Raw genomic sequence first — 16,905 nt, 5'->3', positions numbered from 1 at the left:
CTCACAAATGCTATATCTCTTTCTTTAAACTCATCATCTCGTCATCGTCATCTCGTGCATCTCGTCCAAACATATTCCGGTTCAATTTTCCCCACCCCACGCAAGCACAGGTCAAATTCCCCACTCCCCTGGCACAGAAGATAGTCAAATGCCCGGAGTTTGCCCGGGGGTGGGGAATGTTGAAGTTTCCATTTGATCGGAGCATTAGTTTGAGAATATTTCCCTCCAAAAAAGTGACGGTTTTCTTAATGTTTTTCTCACTTTTTTCTGTCTAGTATTGCAAGCAGTTTCATTTTCACATGAATTATATTCACGTTATCTTTAAAAAAAATTATGCACAGGAACTGTTTGGTTAATCTGTTTTAACCTTAACCCATTTTTCTCAATGCGCGAGCGGGCGGACTGTACTCGAGACCTCGGTCACAGTTTTTCACATCCCGATTGATGAATAACATATGTACTTTTTTTGGCAGAGTTTCCTGTGATTGCAGATATTTTCCCTTTGCTTCAGCACTTCCTTTCCCTGGGAAAGAGTCCACAAGCTGGACTCTCAGCTCGCGAAAAAAATCCCAAAACAAAGCGCAAAAACCCCTGGGAAGCTTGTTGTATCTGTTTGTGAAAACAAACAGTTTGTTTCTAGCAGTCTTCTGTCCTACTGAGCGAAAACCTGTTTATTAAACCACATCACACATAACTGGTTGCTGTGGTACTCTCTCCAACTTCTTCATATTTTCTTTTGACTGTTGTCGGATTATAAAAAGATCTTAACATTAAAGTGCTTCTTCTCTTATCGTGCAGATAGCCTGAAATATCTGGGAATTCTGCCGCTTCTTTGCTCAGTTTACTGAGATCCAATAGCTTCTTTTTAACTTCCTCTGAGTATTTTCTTTGGCCTTTCTCGACGACGTGGTTGCCCATCATGTCAGTGTATATGAAGCCCTTGGCAAAGAGTTTGTTTTCAAGGAAGAGAAAAAACAAGGAGACAAAAGCAAGAGAAGCGCCGAGAAAAAATGTGCCACTTAAGGAGCGGGCACTCAGCATTTGATGGTAATCTTCGCTTTTTTCGTCACCTGAAGAAACCCACTTCTTGTACAGCTCACTCGGCCTGTGCATGTGAAAAAAAGCATGAGGAAGTCAATGTCACGGTCACGGGTTATTGTCTTACTAACACTGACACAAACATTTATTACTTCATAGCACTAATTTTAACTTCGTTATATTAATTTTCCTTCAAAGGCAAAGACGGCCAAAAAAGATGACAGTTATGCGTTTCATAATACGTTTTTCCACAAGTATTGACACAATTATCAGCTTTCAAACCCTTTAAACCCCCCCCCCACCCCTCCCGACTTATTGCTACTTAAATTTATGTCGCCAAAAGTAACGTTGCCCGTCGTATCGAAATATTCCATCCAGCAAATGGCAAATGTGGGTGAAAAGAAAAAAATGCAAAATTTAACATCAAATTTATTACTGTGGCCTTCTTTTTCATAATTCACTTTTGTTTTTCATACTTGTTCGATCCGACCAACAAATTTGCTTCGTCACTCGATACAAAAACCTTCCACAGGCAATCCTTAATTCGCGCTGACAAAGGGCTGCTTAACACTCGAAATGTTAGCTTCCAAATCTCAACAATCAATTTATCTTTTTCAAGCCCTTTAATACCATATTTCTATTTTTCTCTGATTTTTTCCGACCTACTTCTGAGCGGGTTTTAAAGAAACAAAGCATACTTAGAGACAGCTTTGGACTTAATTAAAAAGGTAACGAGCGGATGACAAACCGAAAGGCAAAACCACAAATTCAAAATATTTAACGTGTCCGTCTCCGAAACCCCAGGAAAAGGCGAGATATTTAGGGTATTTCCAGTATTGATAAACCTGTGACAGAAATCTGTATTGCAAGCAATACGGGAACGCGAGTTACCTCACTAGAGCAAAATGGCTCCCTCGGTAACAATTTTTTTCTCTAACCACCTTCTGCCTGAGAAACTCAAGATTGTGGTCTAATATTTGGTGCATTAACAAGAAACACGGTACAATCCCCACAAAAAACATCGTCAAACCAAACCATCTTAGAACCCCCTTCCCCTGTGTCAATAGGTCCGTTTATACGAGAGAAAATACTCTGGCCGCGGATTACATAAGACGCGAACACCCCGTATAAATGGTACAAAATCATACGTTCACGGTTTTTTCAAGCCGCGGCTTATCCTGGCCTGGGAGTTTATACTCGTATTTTTAGTTCCTTTCGCGCATTATGTACGCCGCAGCCAGAGTAAGCCGCGGGTTATTTTTGTTTGTTTGTTTGTTTGTAGACTTTATGACTGAGATTGTAGCCTCTTCTGAGATATCACTTTTCGACAAGTCATTTATAACTTTCCGAATTATAACACACAATTATGTACTTTAAACAAAGAAAATCAGTGTTCCGTTGTGCGGTATGCTAACTCACTTATTGTCAGCTTTCATCCGGTTGATAACAAAGTCAAACTTCGGTTTCCATGGTGAACTCTTGCGGAATGCGTATGAATACCCAGTCTCCGCAAAAGGTGAGCTTGCACCGATAACTTGCAACCGTGGATATGTTGGTGACTTTTGTTTCGCTACTTCATAATCGAGGGACAGAACTTCACTGATGAAAATATCCAAATTTCTGCAATTGAAAGTTAATTAAAGCCAGGTTTAGTTCAAACAACAACCTGAAATTTGCGTTTTGCAAAAACACATCTGCAATAGACCTCTTTCATATAATGGCGGCCAAATAGATTATTCTTTTGTTTTAATGCTAATAAGCCTTCCTCGCCTCGCTACAACGACCAAATTTCCAAATCGTTTTTGCTTGAAAATGAGGGCAGTAGGTCTAATTAACATAAGTACAAAAGAATGCAAAGGTGGTCGCCATTTATAAAAGTGTTCTATGAAACTTGGTTGAATCGAAATGATATCACCAAGTGCTCAAAACAAGAGAAATTTGTAGTTTTATCGTAAGCAAAAACCTGAAATCTAAATCTTTCTTATGACAAATTTTCAATTAGTGTTTTTGAAGCTATCGATGACGATGAAATTAGCTTTTATTTTAAAAAATATAGGACGCGCATTTGCTGGCCACGAGCCCATGAGTAGGAGCAAACAATTTCAGTACAAAGCCTATGTCACGGCATTTTTACAGACCCATCTATTTTTTAGACTACCTTTTCCGCAAAAAAACGAAGGCAGTTCCGGTTCGGTGACGCTACGACGTCAGGTTAGTTATTGTGATTGATCATCGGTCTCATTCGCGAAAAAGACGTTTCTAAGAACAAGTAGATATAGGTCTGCAAAACGCGCGATAAAAGAAGTCAATTCGGAAGAATATGAAAATCTGGTTTTATCAAAGGTGGTATTAAAGGTCGAATTACCACCGAGAACGTTTCGAGTGTTAGCCCTTGAAGAATTGTGGGTGTTGTTGGCTTTTGAGGGTATGGAGGAGCTTTGCCATTGGTGGAAATATGGTAACATGAATTTGTGAATAAATGAATGAATGAGAGGCATTCGTTTATTCCGTGAGGATAGAGTGAACCTAGTTGAAAGATGAATTTTTCTTCCAGATTTTTGCGGCGTTCTGTATTCCCGCCGTTTAACGATAGGCCGCAAATTGTCATGTTGTGGTGGTAGTCATTAGGAAGATTAAAATGGCGCGCAACTGGTTTTGACAGATCTGTGTCGTTTTTTTTCTACATCTCGTTGATGTTTCACGAAAGCGGTCCACCAATCTTCTCCCTGTTTCGCCTATGTAGATCTTTTTACATAGGTTGCAGGTTATGCAATGGATGACGTTTGCGGAGATACATCTAAAAGTGGTCAGTGACTTTAATGACTCGATTCGGTCCTGAGATCTTACTATGTTAGAAATTTCAAATAAAAGCTTAGCACCGTGTGCGTGTACATTTGAAAGTTCCCGGTTGGTTTTCAGACTTAAATGCGTTCCTAACTAGAAAGTTACCTATGTTTTTATCGCGTTTGAATGAAATAAGTGGTGGTAGAGAAAATATATGTTTAGTTTCGGGATCATTGCGGAGAATTTTAGAAGTTTTTGAGAATGACATTTTTCACTGCAATTAAGGTTTTGTGGATGGTAGGTGAGGGTGAATGGAATTCTGTTGGTTTCTTCGTTCTGTGACGTTTTTAGTGCGGTTTCTCGATCGATTTTGTGCGTGTGGTAACAGGGGAATCAGGGTAGCTACGTTTTTTTGAAAAACTGGCACGTTTGCTCGCACTTGCTGTTAAAGTCGGACTCGCCACTACAGAGGCGCCTCAGTCATTAACAGAATGGGATGGCATTTTTTAAGAGTTGTGCAGTGAGAGGACGAATGCAGCAAGTAGTTATAGGAATCTGCCAGAAGATAAGCGCCAGAAGATACGTACGCCAGAAGATAAACCGTTGCCGTTGACTGAAAGTTTAATGTCGAGGAAAGCAAGCAGAATTTTCGGAAATTTCCCAGGTGTATTTTAGAGCCGGGTGGAAAGAATTGACTGAAGTAGTGAATTGGTTGAGTTCCTCTTTGCTGGATGAAGTAGCGCCGACGCAGTCGTCAATGAAAAGTTTGTAAAGATCAGGTGTTGGTCCGTTGTAGTTAGAGAAAAATTCATTTTCGATATAGGCTACGAAAAGGTTGGCGTAGCTATTCGGAGGAATGCTCTTACTGATGGGCTCCTGATGGCTTAGTGCTTTGCCAAACAGGGAAGGAGTCACGAGTAAAGGGTATGGAATGTAAAAATAAGAGGCACACAACTCCCCCACTCCACCCCCATCCTCCAACCACCACCAAGTAAAACAAACCTGTTTTTCACACGTTCCACTCCATCGGTGAAGTTATCCACGAAAGTCTTTTTTTCACGCATGCGCACGAACATGGACCGCATGATGGGATCTTCGTTCAGTTCAAAGTAGGAGTCGACATAACTTGACTTAACAACCCCGTAAGATATCTCGTTGTTTGGGTCAGTTAACTGAAAATAAACACGTCGTTGAAATCAGCAAAAAAAATTGAAATACTTCCTTCCACATTAGCTTTCCTTCTTTTCCAGCGTCCAAAAGGGCCGCGAGCCATTTTGACCGAGTTTCGTATGCTTACCTTCGGATCCCGGATACCAGTGACGTAAGGTCTTGTGTCATCAGATACCAAATGAGCGGTAAGGTTCGCCGTATATGACGTCACGCACATGAGTGCAAAAATTGCCAAAGCCACTGCCATCGCTCGTGCGCTGAAGCTCCGTGGTCTCGAGTTCACAAACTGATTATCAAAACAAACTCCCCAACAATACCACATGCTTCCACTCAAATCAAATTTTTCACGATTTCCAGTGCGAAACGACCTATGATAACCAAAGGGACTAATTCTGTCCGCGAACCACAGGATACCCAAGTAAACATTTACCACTCCTATAATACTTATCCACAAATAAACAGTGAACGGTTCAAAGAAAGAAAAATCCAGCGTCTCTACTTCCTTTTCTCCCACAAGTACAAGCAAAGCAAGTCCAGTATACGTCCATCGCAGAGAGAAATCAATAACCTCCGAGCGCGCTTCGTTCGCCATTAGGTCAATTGCAATGTCCGCTTCACCGTCCAATACGTCCCGCACAACACCGTTCCACTCGTCTGCAGTGGTATTTTTGGCGCCGTAGTTTCCGTCGCGGACGAAGTAGACAACAGGATCAAATTGAAGTTGCGTCTTAACATGCTTGAGCACGTCTATTGCTAAGCCATAACAGCAGTGTCTGGTAAAGTTCATAGTGTTACCAATGTACTTTTTACATTCTAATCCCTGAAAACAGCCAATAGTTTTGTCAAAATCGGCCTTCATGGTCAGCGGAGGATACTCCACCACTGCAGCTCTTAATATCGGAGAATCTCCTGTGCTTTGTTTCTCAAAATTTGACCATTGACTTGGTTGAAAAGTCAGTCCTTCTTCAGATGTCCACCTTCCCAGTTGAACCCAAACCTTTTCCTCTTTACCCGGGGTTTGAAGATATAGAATTTCGTAGGATGAACTTTTGTGGTTGCTCATGTCATTCATGCCAGCTGCCGCGGAGAGTAATCTTGATAGTATCATAAAATAATTGAAAAAAAACGTTAGAAATATGATCATGGAACTTCTTCCAAAATTAATGTCCGCAATAAATCTTAAGCTCCGTGAAAACGGACGCCACATTGTTCCAACATTGTTCTAACATTGTTCCAACTTTGTCGGTTCATTGTCGCCACATTGTTCCAACATTGTGCGTCCGTTTTCACACCCTGTTGCACATTGTTGCGTGTTGTTGGCAGTTTGTGCACGAAGTTTGGTTAAACTTTTGAGCCAACTACTTCCAACATTTCTTTTGTTCGGTGATCGCCGAAGCGTAGCGTAGCTAGGCAACAATATTGCCGGGATCCGTTTGCACAGGTCTACCAACATTGTTGAGACCACGCACGTGCATTACATATGGTCTCCATGGTGATAGCAAGGCATTAACACTTTGTTGAAAACAACCTCGCTGAATTTGTTCCTGGTAGTCCCTAGTTTAACTTCTCAGATGCACTCGAAAATAGCCAACTGGTTTGCCTTCTTCCCCCCCCCCCCCCCCCACAGTTGGGATTCTTGACTGTTGTTGTTGTTGTTGTTGTTGTTGTTCTGTTCCGTCGTTTCTTTGATTGTGTTTCATTGGCCCTGAAAAGCCCCCTATGAGGAGCGATCAATCAAGTATATGTATTGTACTGTGCTGTGCTGTGCTGTGCTGTGCTGTGCTGTGCAGTGCTGTACTGTGCTGTGCTGTGCTGTGCGGTGCTGTGCTGTGCTGTGCTGTGCTGTGCTATGCTGTGCTGTGCTGTGCTGTGCGGTGCTGTGCGGTGCGGTGCTGTGCGGTGCTGTACTGTGCTGTGCTGTGCTGTGCTGTGCTGTGCTGTGCTGAGCGGTGCTGTGCTGTGCTGTGCTGTGCGGTGCTGCGCGGTGCTGTGCTGTGCTGTGCTGTGCTGTGCTGTACTGTTCTGTGCTATTCTGTGCTGTGCTGTGCTGTGCTGTGCGGTGCTGTGCTGTGCTGTGCTGTACTGTACTGTACTGTACTGTGCTGTGCGGTGCTGTGCTGTGCTGTGCTGTGCTGTGCGGTGAGGTGCTGTACTATGCTGTGGTGTGCTGTGCTGTGCTGTGCTGTGCGGTGCTGTGCGGTGCTGTGCGGTGCTGTGCGGTGCTGTGCTGTGCTGTGCTGTGCTGTGCTGTACTGTGCTGTGCTGTGCTGTGCGGTGCGGTGCTGTGCGGTGCTGTACTGTGCTGTGCTGTGCTGTGCTGTGCTGTGCCGTACTGTGCTGTGCTGTGCGGTGCGGTGCGGTGCTGTGCTGTGCTGTGCTGTGCTGTGCTGTGCTGTGCTGTGCTGTGCTGTGCTGTGCTGTGCTGTACTGTACTGTACTGTGCTGTGCGGTGCTGTGCTGTGCTGTGCTGTGCTGTGCTGTGCTGTGCTGTGCTGTGCTGTGCGGTGAGGTGCTGTACTATGCTGTGGTGTGCTGTGCTGTGCTGTGCGGTGCTGTGCGGTGCTGTGCGGTGCTGTGCGGTGCTGTGCTGTGCTGTGCTGTACTGTGCTGTGCTGTGCTGTGCGGTGCGGTGCTGTGCGGTGCTGTGTTGTGCTGTGCTGTGCTGTATTGTATCGTACTGTATTGTAAGATGGAGTTTCCGGGTAATGGACTCCTGTCTTTAGTTAGTACTAAATGCCAAACAGTATGATCACCAGCCGCCTTCTCTGCTTCTCTGCTGTGCTGTGCGGTGAGGTGCTGTACTATGCTGTGGTGTGCTGTGCTGTGCTGTGCGGTGCTGTGCGGTGCTGTGCGGTGCTGTGCGGTGCTGTGCTGTGCTGTGCTGTGCGGTGCGGTGCGGTGCGGTGCGGTGCTGTGCTGTGCTGTGCTGTGCTGTGCTGTGCTGTGCTGTGCTGTACTGTGCTGTGCGGTGCTGTGCTGTGCTGTGCTGTGCTGTGCTGTGCTGTGCGGTGAGGTGCTGTACTATGCTGTGGTGTGCTGTGCTGTGCTGTGCTGTACTGTGCTGTGCTGTGCGGTGCGGTGCGGTGCTGTGCTGTGCTGTGCTGTGCTGTGCTGTGCTGTGCTGTGCTGTGCTGTGCGGTGCGGTGCTGTGCGGTGCCGTACTGTGCTGTGCTGTGCTGTGCTGTGCTGTGCTGTGCTGTGCTGTGCTGTGCTGTGCTGTGCTGTTCTGTTCTGTGCTGTTTTGTGCTGTTCTGTGCTGTGCTGTGCGGTGCTGTGCTGTGCTGTATTGTACTGTGCTGTGCTGTGCGGTGCTGTGCGGTGCGGTGCGGTGCGGTGCTGTGGTGTGCTGTGCTGTGCTGTGCGGTGCGGTGCTGTACTATGCTGTGGTGTGCTGTGCTGTGCGGTGCTGTGCGGTGCTGTGCGGTGCTGTGCTGTGCTGTGCTGTACTGTGCTGTGCTCTGCTGTGCTCTGCTGTGCTCTGCTGTGCTCTGCTGTGCTCTGCTGTGCTGTGCTGTGCTGTGCTGTGCTCTGCTGTGCTCTGCTGTGCTGTGCTGTGCTGTGTTGTGCTGTGCTGTGCTGTATTGTATCGTACTGTATTGTAAGATGGAGTTTCCGGGTAATGGACTCCTGTCTTTAGTTAGTACTAAATGCCAAACAGTATGATCACCAGCCGCCTTCTCTGCTTTTCTTACCCGTATAACTCGCGGCCTTTACTCCATACAGCCGCTTCAAAACAGTTTGTCGGTTTCCTCAAATAATCATGCACGCCTTCAACACTCAAGGATGCAAACGTTCGCTGTAATAATGACAAGCTGTCAATTAACTGCCTTCGGTAGAAATCCTCTTGGCGCGATCGTCTTTGCTGACGTATGAGATAAACCAAGCTTGGGAGGAGGTGGGTATCTTGGATGTCACGCACTGCTTTTTCAGATAAAATCCATAAAACATCGTCGTTAATGAGTCGGAAGTCCTTCGCGAGCCATAGAATTATATGTGCGAGTTTTGAGCGACAGTATAGAAACACCACACTGGCAGTGCTTGATTTGATCGTTAACAAATGTTTAACAATATCTTGCTGTTCATTGTCACTTGCACCCAGGTTAATGATATTTATGGAGCTGTTTTCGTTGAAATATTGCAATGCCAGTCCGTACGATGCATCATCGTTCACGATAATGAAAGCTCGACGTTTACCAGCGAAACTAAACAGGTCTACAAGCACCCTGAAATGCGCAGTACTACTGGATGGATGGTTATAAATATAAGTGCTGAATTGTTTCTGAAAAAAAAAAAGGATTATGCGAGAAATTAGTTATACAATCAAGAGATGTACTTTTTTCGATGGGGACTCGGAGATTCCCTAAATCCACTTTTAAGCTCCCCCCTCCTCCCCGGCCCCCCCCCCCCCCCCCCGCCCCCACTTCCTGGTCCAAAAAGATCAGAAGTAGGGAAGCGTATGTCTATTATATTTCTTCCCCCTTTTTTCCTACCTATAATGCGTGTTTTAAAGGGGTATTTTGTCGCAGAACTTCGGTCGGTCCCCTCATAAAAAGAAGCATTATTTGTTTTAATCTAATTTAAATTACAGTGTGTCTCCAACAAATATCAGGCAAACCAGGAAAGACCCCCGTCCTTCAGTCCCAGTAAAGTACGAAAAGGCAAGCAAGTGATACTCTTTTCCGCAATGCGGTAATCAGTTTTGAAGGTTATGGCTGTGCGTGAGTGCTTAATTAACAGAAAGTACGTGCATTATCTAACTACAATCAGAAACCCATTCAATCATTTTCAATACGCTAAATTCGTTGATAAGTGATCCCCCACACACCTAAATCCGATTTTATTTTGCGTTTAACTAAAAGTATTTACATATCCACATAAATGGGGACGGATGTATAGACTGATATCTTGGCTAGCCTGCCAATCAGGGCGTGAGAAAAATTATGTTCAATATCTCTGTTTTTAATATATTGCGAAATTTTGAAATACTTTTAATTGATGAGACCAAGGACCGACTGAACCATTTCCTAACGTCCATTTATTTTCGTTTCCTCCAACAGCAAACACTTCCAGATGCTTCCTCTCAAATGTCCTTTTTAAAGTCTGGAAACACAGCAAGTCAATATAGCCTTTTTCATCGCTGAGAAATAAATTCGAATTATAAAGACCGCAGTAACTTGCTGCTCACAAAATGCGTGGTTATTTAATTAACTATCGAAAATGTTCCACCTTTAATTTCATGACAGCTTAAAAGAGAAGAAAACAAAAAAGATTAAATAACTGGCAACTGATAACTGATAACTGATATGACCGTCGACAGAGTGGAGATTATTTATCGATGAAAATTACCTGCATGTTTTAAACACTATTTAGTAGCCAATCAGCATTCAGCAAGAGTGACCTTTATCTGGTTAGAAACTCAGTAATTTCTTCTGAATATCAAGGTACCATTTCTGAATACAAATGCGTGAATACTAAATAAATGAAAAACTTCCGATCAGTTCCTTAATCAATGAAACACCTGTTAGGCTTTTAAGGAAGTTAAACATAGCTCTACGGATTTGAAATGGAAAACGACTGAGTCAACTAAAGGCTCTTCGATATTGACCAACGAAGAATCATCGCAAAGCTACTCCCCTAATAAGAGCTTTATTCCTCCAAAATATTAAACATTAAAAAATGCTAAAATGCTTTCTCAGTTCGTTGCTTATTCGATAAAGTTTTCTCATTTTCCTTCAAATTGTCCAGGCAAAGAAAATTTTAAGTAAAAATCTTTTTTTGGGGATTAGTTAACCTTCGTCATCAGGGAAAGGTGAGATAGCGAAAGCTCAATTAATCGCTATAGCCACATAAAAGTTCCGAAACAATTCGCCTTGATCAATTAACAAACCATGATTATTTGTGCTGTTTAGTAATTAAAAAAAAATGCGCGAATTCAAAATTTAGTAAGAAAGAAGAGCAACAGTGATTTGAAAAAAAGTATATGAGAAAAATCAAAGAATCAGACGATTTTAAATAAGTAACGCCTGGTCGTTTTTTCCTTACCTTGTCTGGCAGCGGGGGTGCTCGATTTCCACTGCTTATGACAGGTATTTGAAAGTACGATGCCAAATGCGCGACATAACACGCCAATTTTTCGCGGTTTGTCTGCAATATGATTACTGACACACTTCTTTCCAGTATTTTCGAACAAAACGTTCTGGAAATTTCCCCGAAAGATGCACCATTGAGTGGAATAGGATTAACCCGCAGCGATATCCTAGTGAGATTTTTAGTGCGGTTGTAGTAATTAGGCAGGGATAAGGTTTCTCCGTAACTTGTTCGGTCCCCAAAAAGCGCAACATTAATATTGATCAACTGTTTCACGCTCTCCGCCGATGAAAAAAATCTACACGTCCAGAAAAGCAGTAGTAAATACTTGACAAATTCCCTGTGAGTCCTAAACTTCATGAGGTTAGAATCCAGCGAGGCTCCCTGTGTTTCACATCAATGAAATGTAATTTTTTAAACGCATGCTCAATTGAGTACTCCAGATTGAATCGCGCTTGCCCATTCTTGTGTTTTGTCGACGACTGCAAATATCCTTGTGCCCTGAAAATCAAGAATGCCCGTGATATTGGTTAAACGGGAAATCAGTGTCATAAACAATAATCACCACAAACAAAGCTGTAGTGAAGTATAGAAAATGACTGACCGCAATCGAATTGTAAACAAAAAAAAAACTGTAGAGCTATGCTTTTTTAAGATGGAAATCATTCGAGACTTGCAAACGCCTTTGCAACGCTTTTATGTACTTAAAAGGTTTGTTCTTTGACGTTGGGATCAGTACATGCTAAGTCACATTTGTCTAAGTGGTAACCTGTAATAACTTGTAGCAACGATAATTGCTTTGAGGTGGCTCTCAGCAATTTGCTTCTTACTAGAAGCATCGTTTGTTTTTTTTTTTTTAATTTTTGAAGAGTTTTAACGTAACCTGCTCATTCACTTTCCAGAAATAAAAAGAGGTTACCGAGTTCGTTTTTTTCAATTCAACTAAAAGTAGTAAAGTACACAATATAGGGTGTCAGTTTAGGGTGTTTCAGACAGCTATGGCAACCTATATATATAGGTTTTGTTTCACATAGGACTATAACATAGCTGTTTGTGCTACAGCTGCATTGAAGAATCAACTCCTTCTCAATAGAACAGTTACTTCAAATTGAGCTACCTTAAGTTAAGGACGGTGCCTACTATTGTTAATGCGCATACGCTCTGCGCATCTCCAGATACTCGGGTTTCCTATTGGTGATGCTTACCAATACAGTGATATTTTTGCGCGGTTTACAGCCATCCGGAGAAAGTAGATCTTAGTAAGTACCCTTGGTATCCAAAAAGAAAATTGGGGGTAACCATGCATTTTCAGAGATAATTAAGCTTCAATTCGAGCAAGAACGCCCTACATTGCTTCGTATTTTCAAGCTTCTTGCAATATTATTCATCAATTTTAATTATCTTTGAAAAATGCGTGGTTACCAAAAAAAAATTTGTTTTTGGATTTAAATAACACTTGACATATTAAGGTTTAATACCACCGGTTTGTTCTTGTAAATACTAAAACGCCTTTAGGACTTAGTCACTTGTTCTGGCCTTTCTTTTGGCCTGCTTAACCTGTTCTATCAACTGCGGTGATCTTTCTCATAGAAATATGTTACTTACCGGCAGTTTAAAAACATGAATTATTTATATCTTCTTAGATAACCTAACGCAAAATGCGATGACTCAGCTGTGGGGTCTTAGGACCACTTGATCTTTTTCAAGCCATGGATAATCATTATCAATATGATATCGACTCTACACTGACGTTACAAAGAGATGTTTGGTCAGTTCGACCCATGGATAGGCTGTCGCTTATATATCAACATACAAAGTCCATGCAAAAAGTTACGGTCTCATCCGAGCTCAGCTCTCAAGTTTTGATCGTCCGATCCTAACTTTTATATCAAAGCTTATTCATGATTCTCTCGAAGGCAAAAAGCAAAGAAGACTTATAGTTACTAATATAATCAGTGGCGGATTTAACTGAATCGAGCTGTAGAAAGCCCCGCAAAATTCAATCTTTCTAGGCTCATTTATCGACAATCGAGATAATTCCACGGCCCTTTTATGCCAACAGCTGAAAACTTGAAAGTAGCACGTGGAGGAGAGAAGCACACAGAAAGTATCCAATTTGTCTCTCTTGTGGTTCTGGAAAATGCATTCCTCTTCAGTTGACTTTACATGTATCACTAATGTAAAGTGTTCTGCGCGCACACTTTCTACGAAAAATCCAGTTTCTATATTTATATAATTAGTAACACGAATTAAAGTTTGTTGTGTGCAATTCTGATTTCTCCTGCAGTAATGCAAAATTCCCCATTAAACTATTGTTTTGTCGATTTTCTATATTTTATTCATAAAAAGAACCACACATCGTGATAGAACTGATGTTTCTGGAAGTCGCTTCCACCGCTGTCATGATGAGGAATCGTGCTTAATTATATATTACTCATTTACTGAAGCTTTTGTATTTCACAACGATAACCATTTCAAGGTTGGAAACTACAACTTTCAAGAATAACGTTTTTGTCAATATTCCACTCAGTGGTTTAATTTCAAGTCTCTCGTTACAATCACTATTTAGCAGTCTTTCATTTATCACCAGAAATTAATGAAAATTACTAAGAAAAAATCAGAGAACATAATCAAGGCAAGGATTTCCGAATACTGTTCCGCAGTTCGTTGCAGTGTATTGTTAGTCCTTGCAAAAAAGCGCAATTTAAGTACACACTCCGTAAAAGCTTTCCCGCCGTCGTGTCGCTTCATCTGCCTGAAATCAGTCAAAACATGAGCTGACAACAGCGCACGCCGGTATTTTCTAGAACGATTTCCTCTTTTCCAAAAACAATGACTTGTATTTCACTACCACTTGCCTGGACGAAGTTGGGGAATCGATGACCCAAGAAGTAAAACAAAAAGCGATATTAAAAATTTGAACTGTCAACAAGTACATAGTCTGACTCAAGCCATCAACGGTTCCAGTAGATATATTTATTTCATTTTTAGGTGCCATATGTTTGTTAGCGTTTACGGCTATTATTAAGTGTATCATGTCACTCAGATGAGATGTACTGGAAAACATCGCCGCGCTTTTTCTAAAACATTTGGGATTAACAAAGGGAGATAGGATGCTTTTCAACCATAAAAAAAAATTCACACAACATCGTTCAATAGCTTTTCTGAATAGAATTGTTCCATTGGCAGGTACCTGCATTAAACTGATAGCTGGCACGCGGATATTTGGTGGAATAAATATGACACTTAATTAAGCTATCCACGACCAATGACTTAGCTTTATCTTGGATAATTTCAAACCTGATACAGGGGCACCCAACGAGAATATAGTTCAAAACAACTTAAACATAGCCTTGTTAAACGTATTTTAGTATTTAAACGGTAGATATAGGCACATTTTTATGCCCTAATTTTTTTTTATCTGTTCGGATCTCCTAGCTGAAAGTCTAGTGATCCGAAAATTCTAGGGATCAAAATTAACCTTTTCGAAAATTTCAGCCAGAAAAAAGGCTCCCGAAAATTCTAGGTGACCTTTGTAGGGTAAAAATCCGTTTAAAATGGGCAATTATACCATTTTTGAGATGTTCGAGAATCCTAGGACAGGCAGGCAAGCAAGAAATTTTACAACAAATGTTCCGAAAATTCTAGATCTCAAATCGTCTTCCGAACAGATATTTTCCGAAAATTGACGTTGGGTGCCCCTGCTGATAGTCTTTTGTGGCCAGGTAATACCGCCTTACGAATTATACCTTAAGGCCTTACCCCATTGATACCTGTACTGATACTAATCACGCGCCTTATTTCATCGGCTCACGGTACATTTTGCAGTGGCTAAACGAGAGGGTTTTTAAAGTACTATGTGGAAAACACTTGATAGGTAGAAAGTCTAGAGCATATCGAACACTGTCTTATATAGTTTATGGAAAAACCACTCAACTTAGAACGACCTCGATTCAAAATGTTTCTCGAGTCGTTGTTTTCAAGATCATGCCATCCCTGGGCAAGGGGCTTTGTGTACGTTTTTAGCTATATCTTTTTTTTCCTTCTGATAATTTTTTAAAAATTTTTTTTGCTTTAAAGGGGATAATTTGTACACCAAAATTATGAAATAAAAAATATAGGTCACCGTGCTCGTTTAAGAGTAAAACACCATCGTACCTGTCTATCTCGCTTATCGTAGATCGAAACAAAATTCGCCATGTTCTCGGAATGCGCCCGCTTATTCGCGAAGAATTATGGTCATTCACAACTTCTCTCACGTGTTTTGAGAACTGTTTCAGCGCGCATGATCAACTTACGCCATATTTACCAATTTGAAAATAATGACACACCGTATGCGCAGTACAGGATGCGCAGTGCAATACTGAGGAATCACATACTACAACAAATGTACAGCATTGATGTACATCACAGGTGGTCGACGATGACTTTAATTTTAGTTATTGTACATGGTTACCGCTTTCATTATTTATGGATAAACGCTTTTAGTTCATGAGCCGGCATGGCCTCTAAATCAGTTTTAAAAAAATACTGGTCCTTGTTCAAATTCGCAAAATGCATACAGGCAACATCTTCGCAAAACATTCACAAATTAAACACTGTCAGATTATCTTTCAAAGCCCTGAAGAGTAAGAGAAAGAAAAAAAAAACCCAAACTTCCTCATCTCTGCATATTAATGCGAACAGCCGTTCCTTTGCACGGATTTTATGAAGGAACTTTGGAGATAACACATTGTATGTATTTGGTGAAATCCTCTCTTACCAGCAAAGAGAATTAACCCCATGTGGGCTTTTTTTTAATTTCTGTATGAAGCCGTAAGATAAGATAACTTGATCACGCAAACAGGTATTCGAAATTCCGAAATTATCTTTCGTCCGATTGACATGTAACTAACTCATGAACAAAAACAGAGAAAATCCACGTTGTTACCAAATAATGTAGCAAAATTGAAATGCATAAATTGAGCATTTTCTTTTTTGTATAACAAGTCCGCCGACAGTCTTCGATTTTTCGAAATGTTACGATGCGCTCTTGAGTATGACAGATAGGTTACAGAGATTGGCCGTTTTTATACCAGAGACGCATAATCCGTCCAGGCGAATTATGCGTCTCTCATGTTATCCGTCTAGAGTAAAGACGGGACGAATAATTCGTCTGGGACGAACTTAGACAAACATTTTTTCTGCGTCTGTTAAATTCGTCTAGTATAAAGACAGGCGCAAGACGCATAATTCGTCTGGACGAACTATCCAGTTTAGTGCGTCTTCGAAGACGCATTAAAGTAGATACTTCGTCGAGACGCATAATGCGTCCCGTGCCCGTCTTTATACTAGACGAATTTAACAGACGCAGAAAAAATGTTTGCTCAAGTTCGTCCCAGACGAATTATGCGTCTCTATTATAAAAACGTCCATTTACCTAGTTTCGCAATTGATGTATAAAAGTAGTTATCGGACAATATTCTAAACATTAAATGTAGCTTTCATAATCGATTGATATTCGGTTTCCGAAGAAAAGCCGTTAAAATTAACAGTTTTAGTACCTTATACATGTAGCAATTATATTTCGCGTATTTTAGACGATGAAATACAAGAATTATATCAGGGCGCTTTTGTCACTTACCTTGTATCCAATCACATTTCATTTGTCGCACCTCTGTTCAAGGAAGGAATATTCTCCACTTGGTGAACTTCCGGCGAAATGCTGTTTTCCCTTAGTCAGGTCAGTCCAGCCGAGGAAACTACATTAAACTACAGTTTGACAAAATATTTCTTTGACGTGAAATTCTTATTCAGGTCTTACCGGACCAGCTGTTAGCTTATAGC

General features: G+C 41.6%; 1 protein-coding gene across 3 annotated transcripts in view; it reads right to left on the bottom strand.

Annotated features, from left to right (window-relative positions):
* Positions 1-16,853, bottom strand: part of LOC138041449 (glutamate receptor ionotropic, NMDA 1-like) — a 17,236-nt gene extending 383 nt beyond the window's left edge. Inside the window, exons 1-7 of one of the 3 annotated variants that reach the window (XM_068887210.1) lie at positions 16,703-16,853; positions 11,035-11,580; positions 8,685-9,271; positions 5,120-6,086; positions 4,825-4,994; positions 2,458-2,658; positions 1-1,105 (exon numbers count right to left, since the gene is read on the bottom strand). The exon at positions 1-1,105 is cut by the window's left edge and continues 383 nt beyond it. In XM_068887210.1, coding sequence (XP_068743311.1) covers positions 685-1,105; positions 2,458-2,658; positions 4,825-4,994; positions 5,120-6,086; positions 8,685-9,271; positions 11,035-11,439 — 2,751 coding nt within the window. In that variant the 5' untranslated portion in view covers positions 11,440-11,580; positions 16,703-16,853 and the 3' untranslated portion in view covers positions 1-684. Of the gene's footprint in view, positions 1,106-2,457; positions 2,659-4,824; positions 4,995-5,119; positions 6,087-8,684; positions 9,272-11,034; positions 11,581-11,683; positions 11,820-15,237; positions 15,310-16,702 lie in introns of those variants that run through there. The other 2 variants (XM_068887206.1, XM_068887218.1) reach the window with 2 other exon arrangements.
* Between the last annotated feature and the right edge of the window lie 52 nt (positions 16,854-16,905).

This window comes from Montipora capricornis, chromosome 1, assembly GCF_036669925.1.
Source record: "Montipora capricornis isolate CH-2021 chromosome 1, ASM3666992v2, whole genome shotgun sequence".
Lineage (NCBI taxonomy): Eukaryota > Metazoa > Cnidaria > Anthozoa > Scleractinia > Acroporidae > Montipora > Montipora capricornis.
This window is presented reverse-complemented; position numbering and strand designations above follow the sequence as displayed.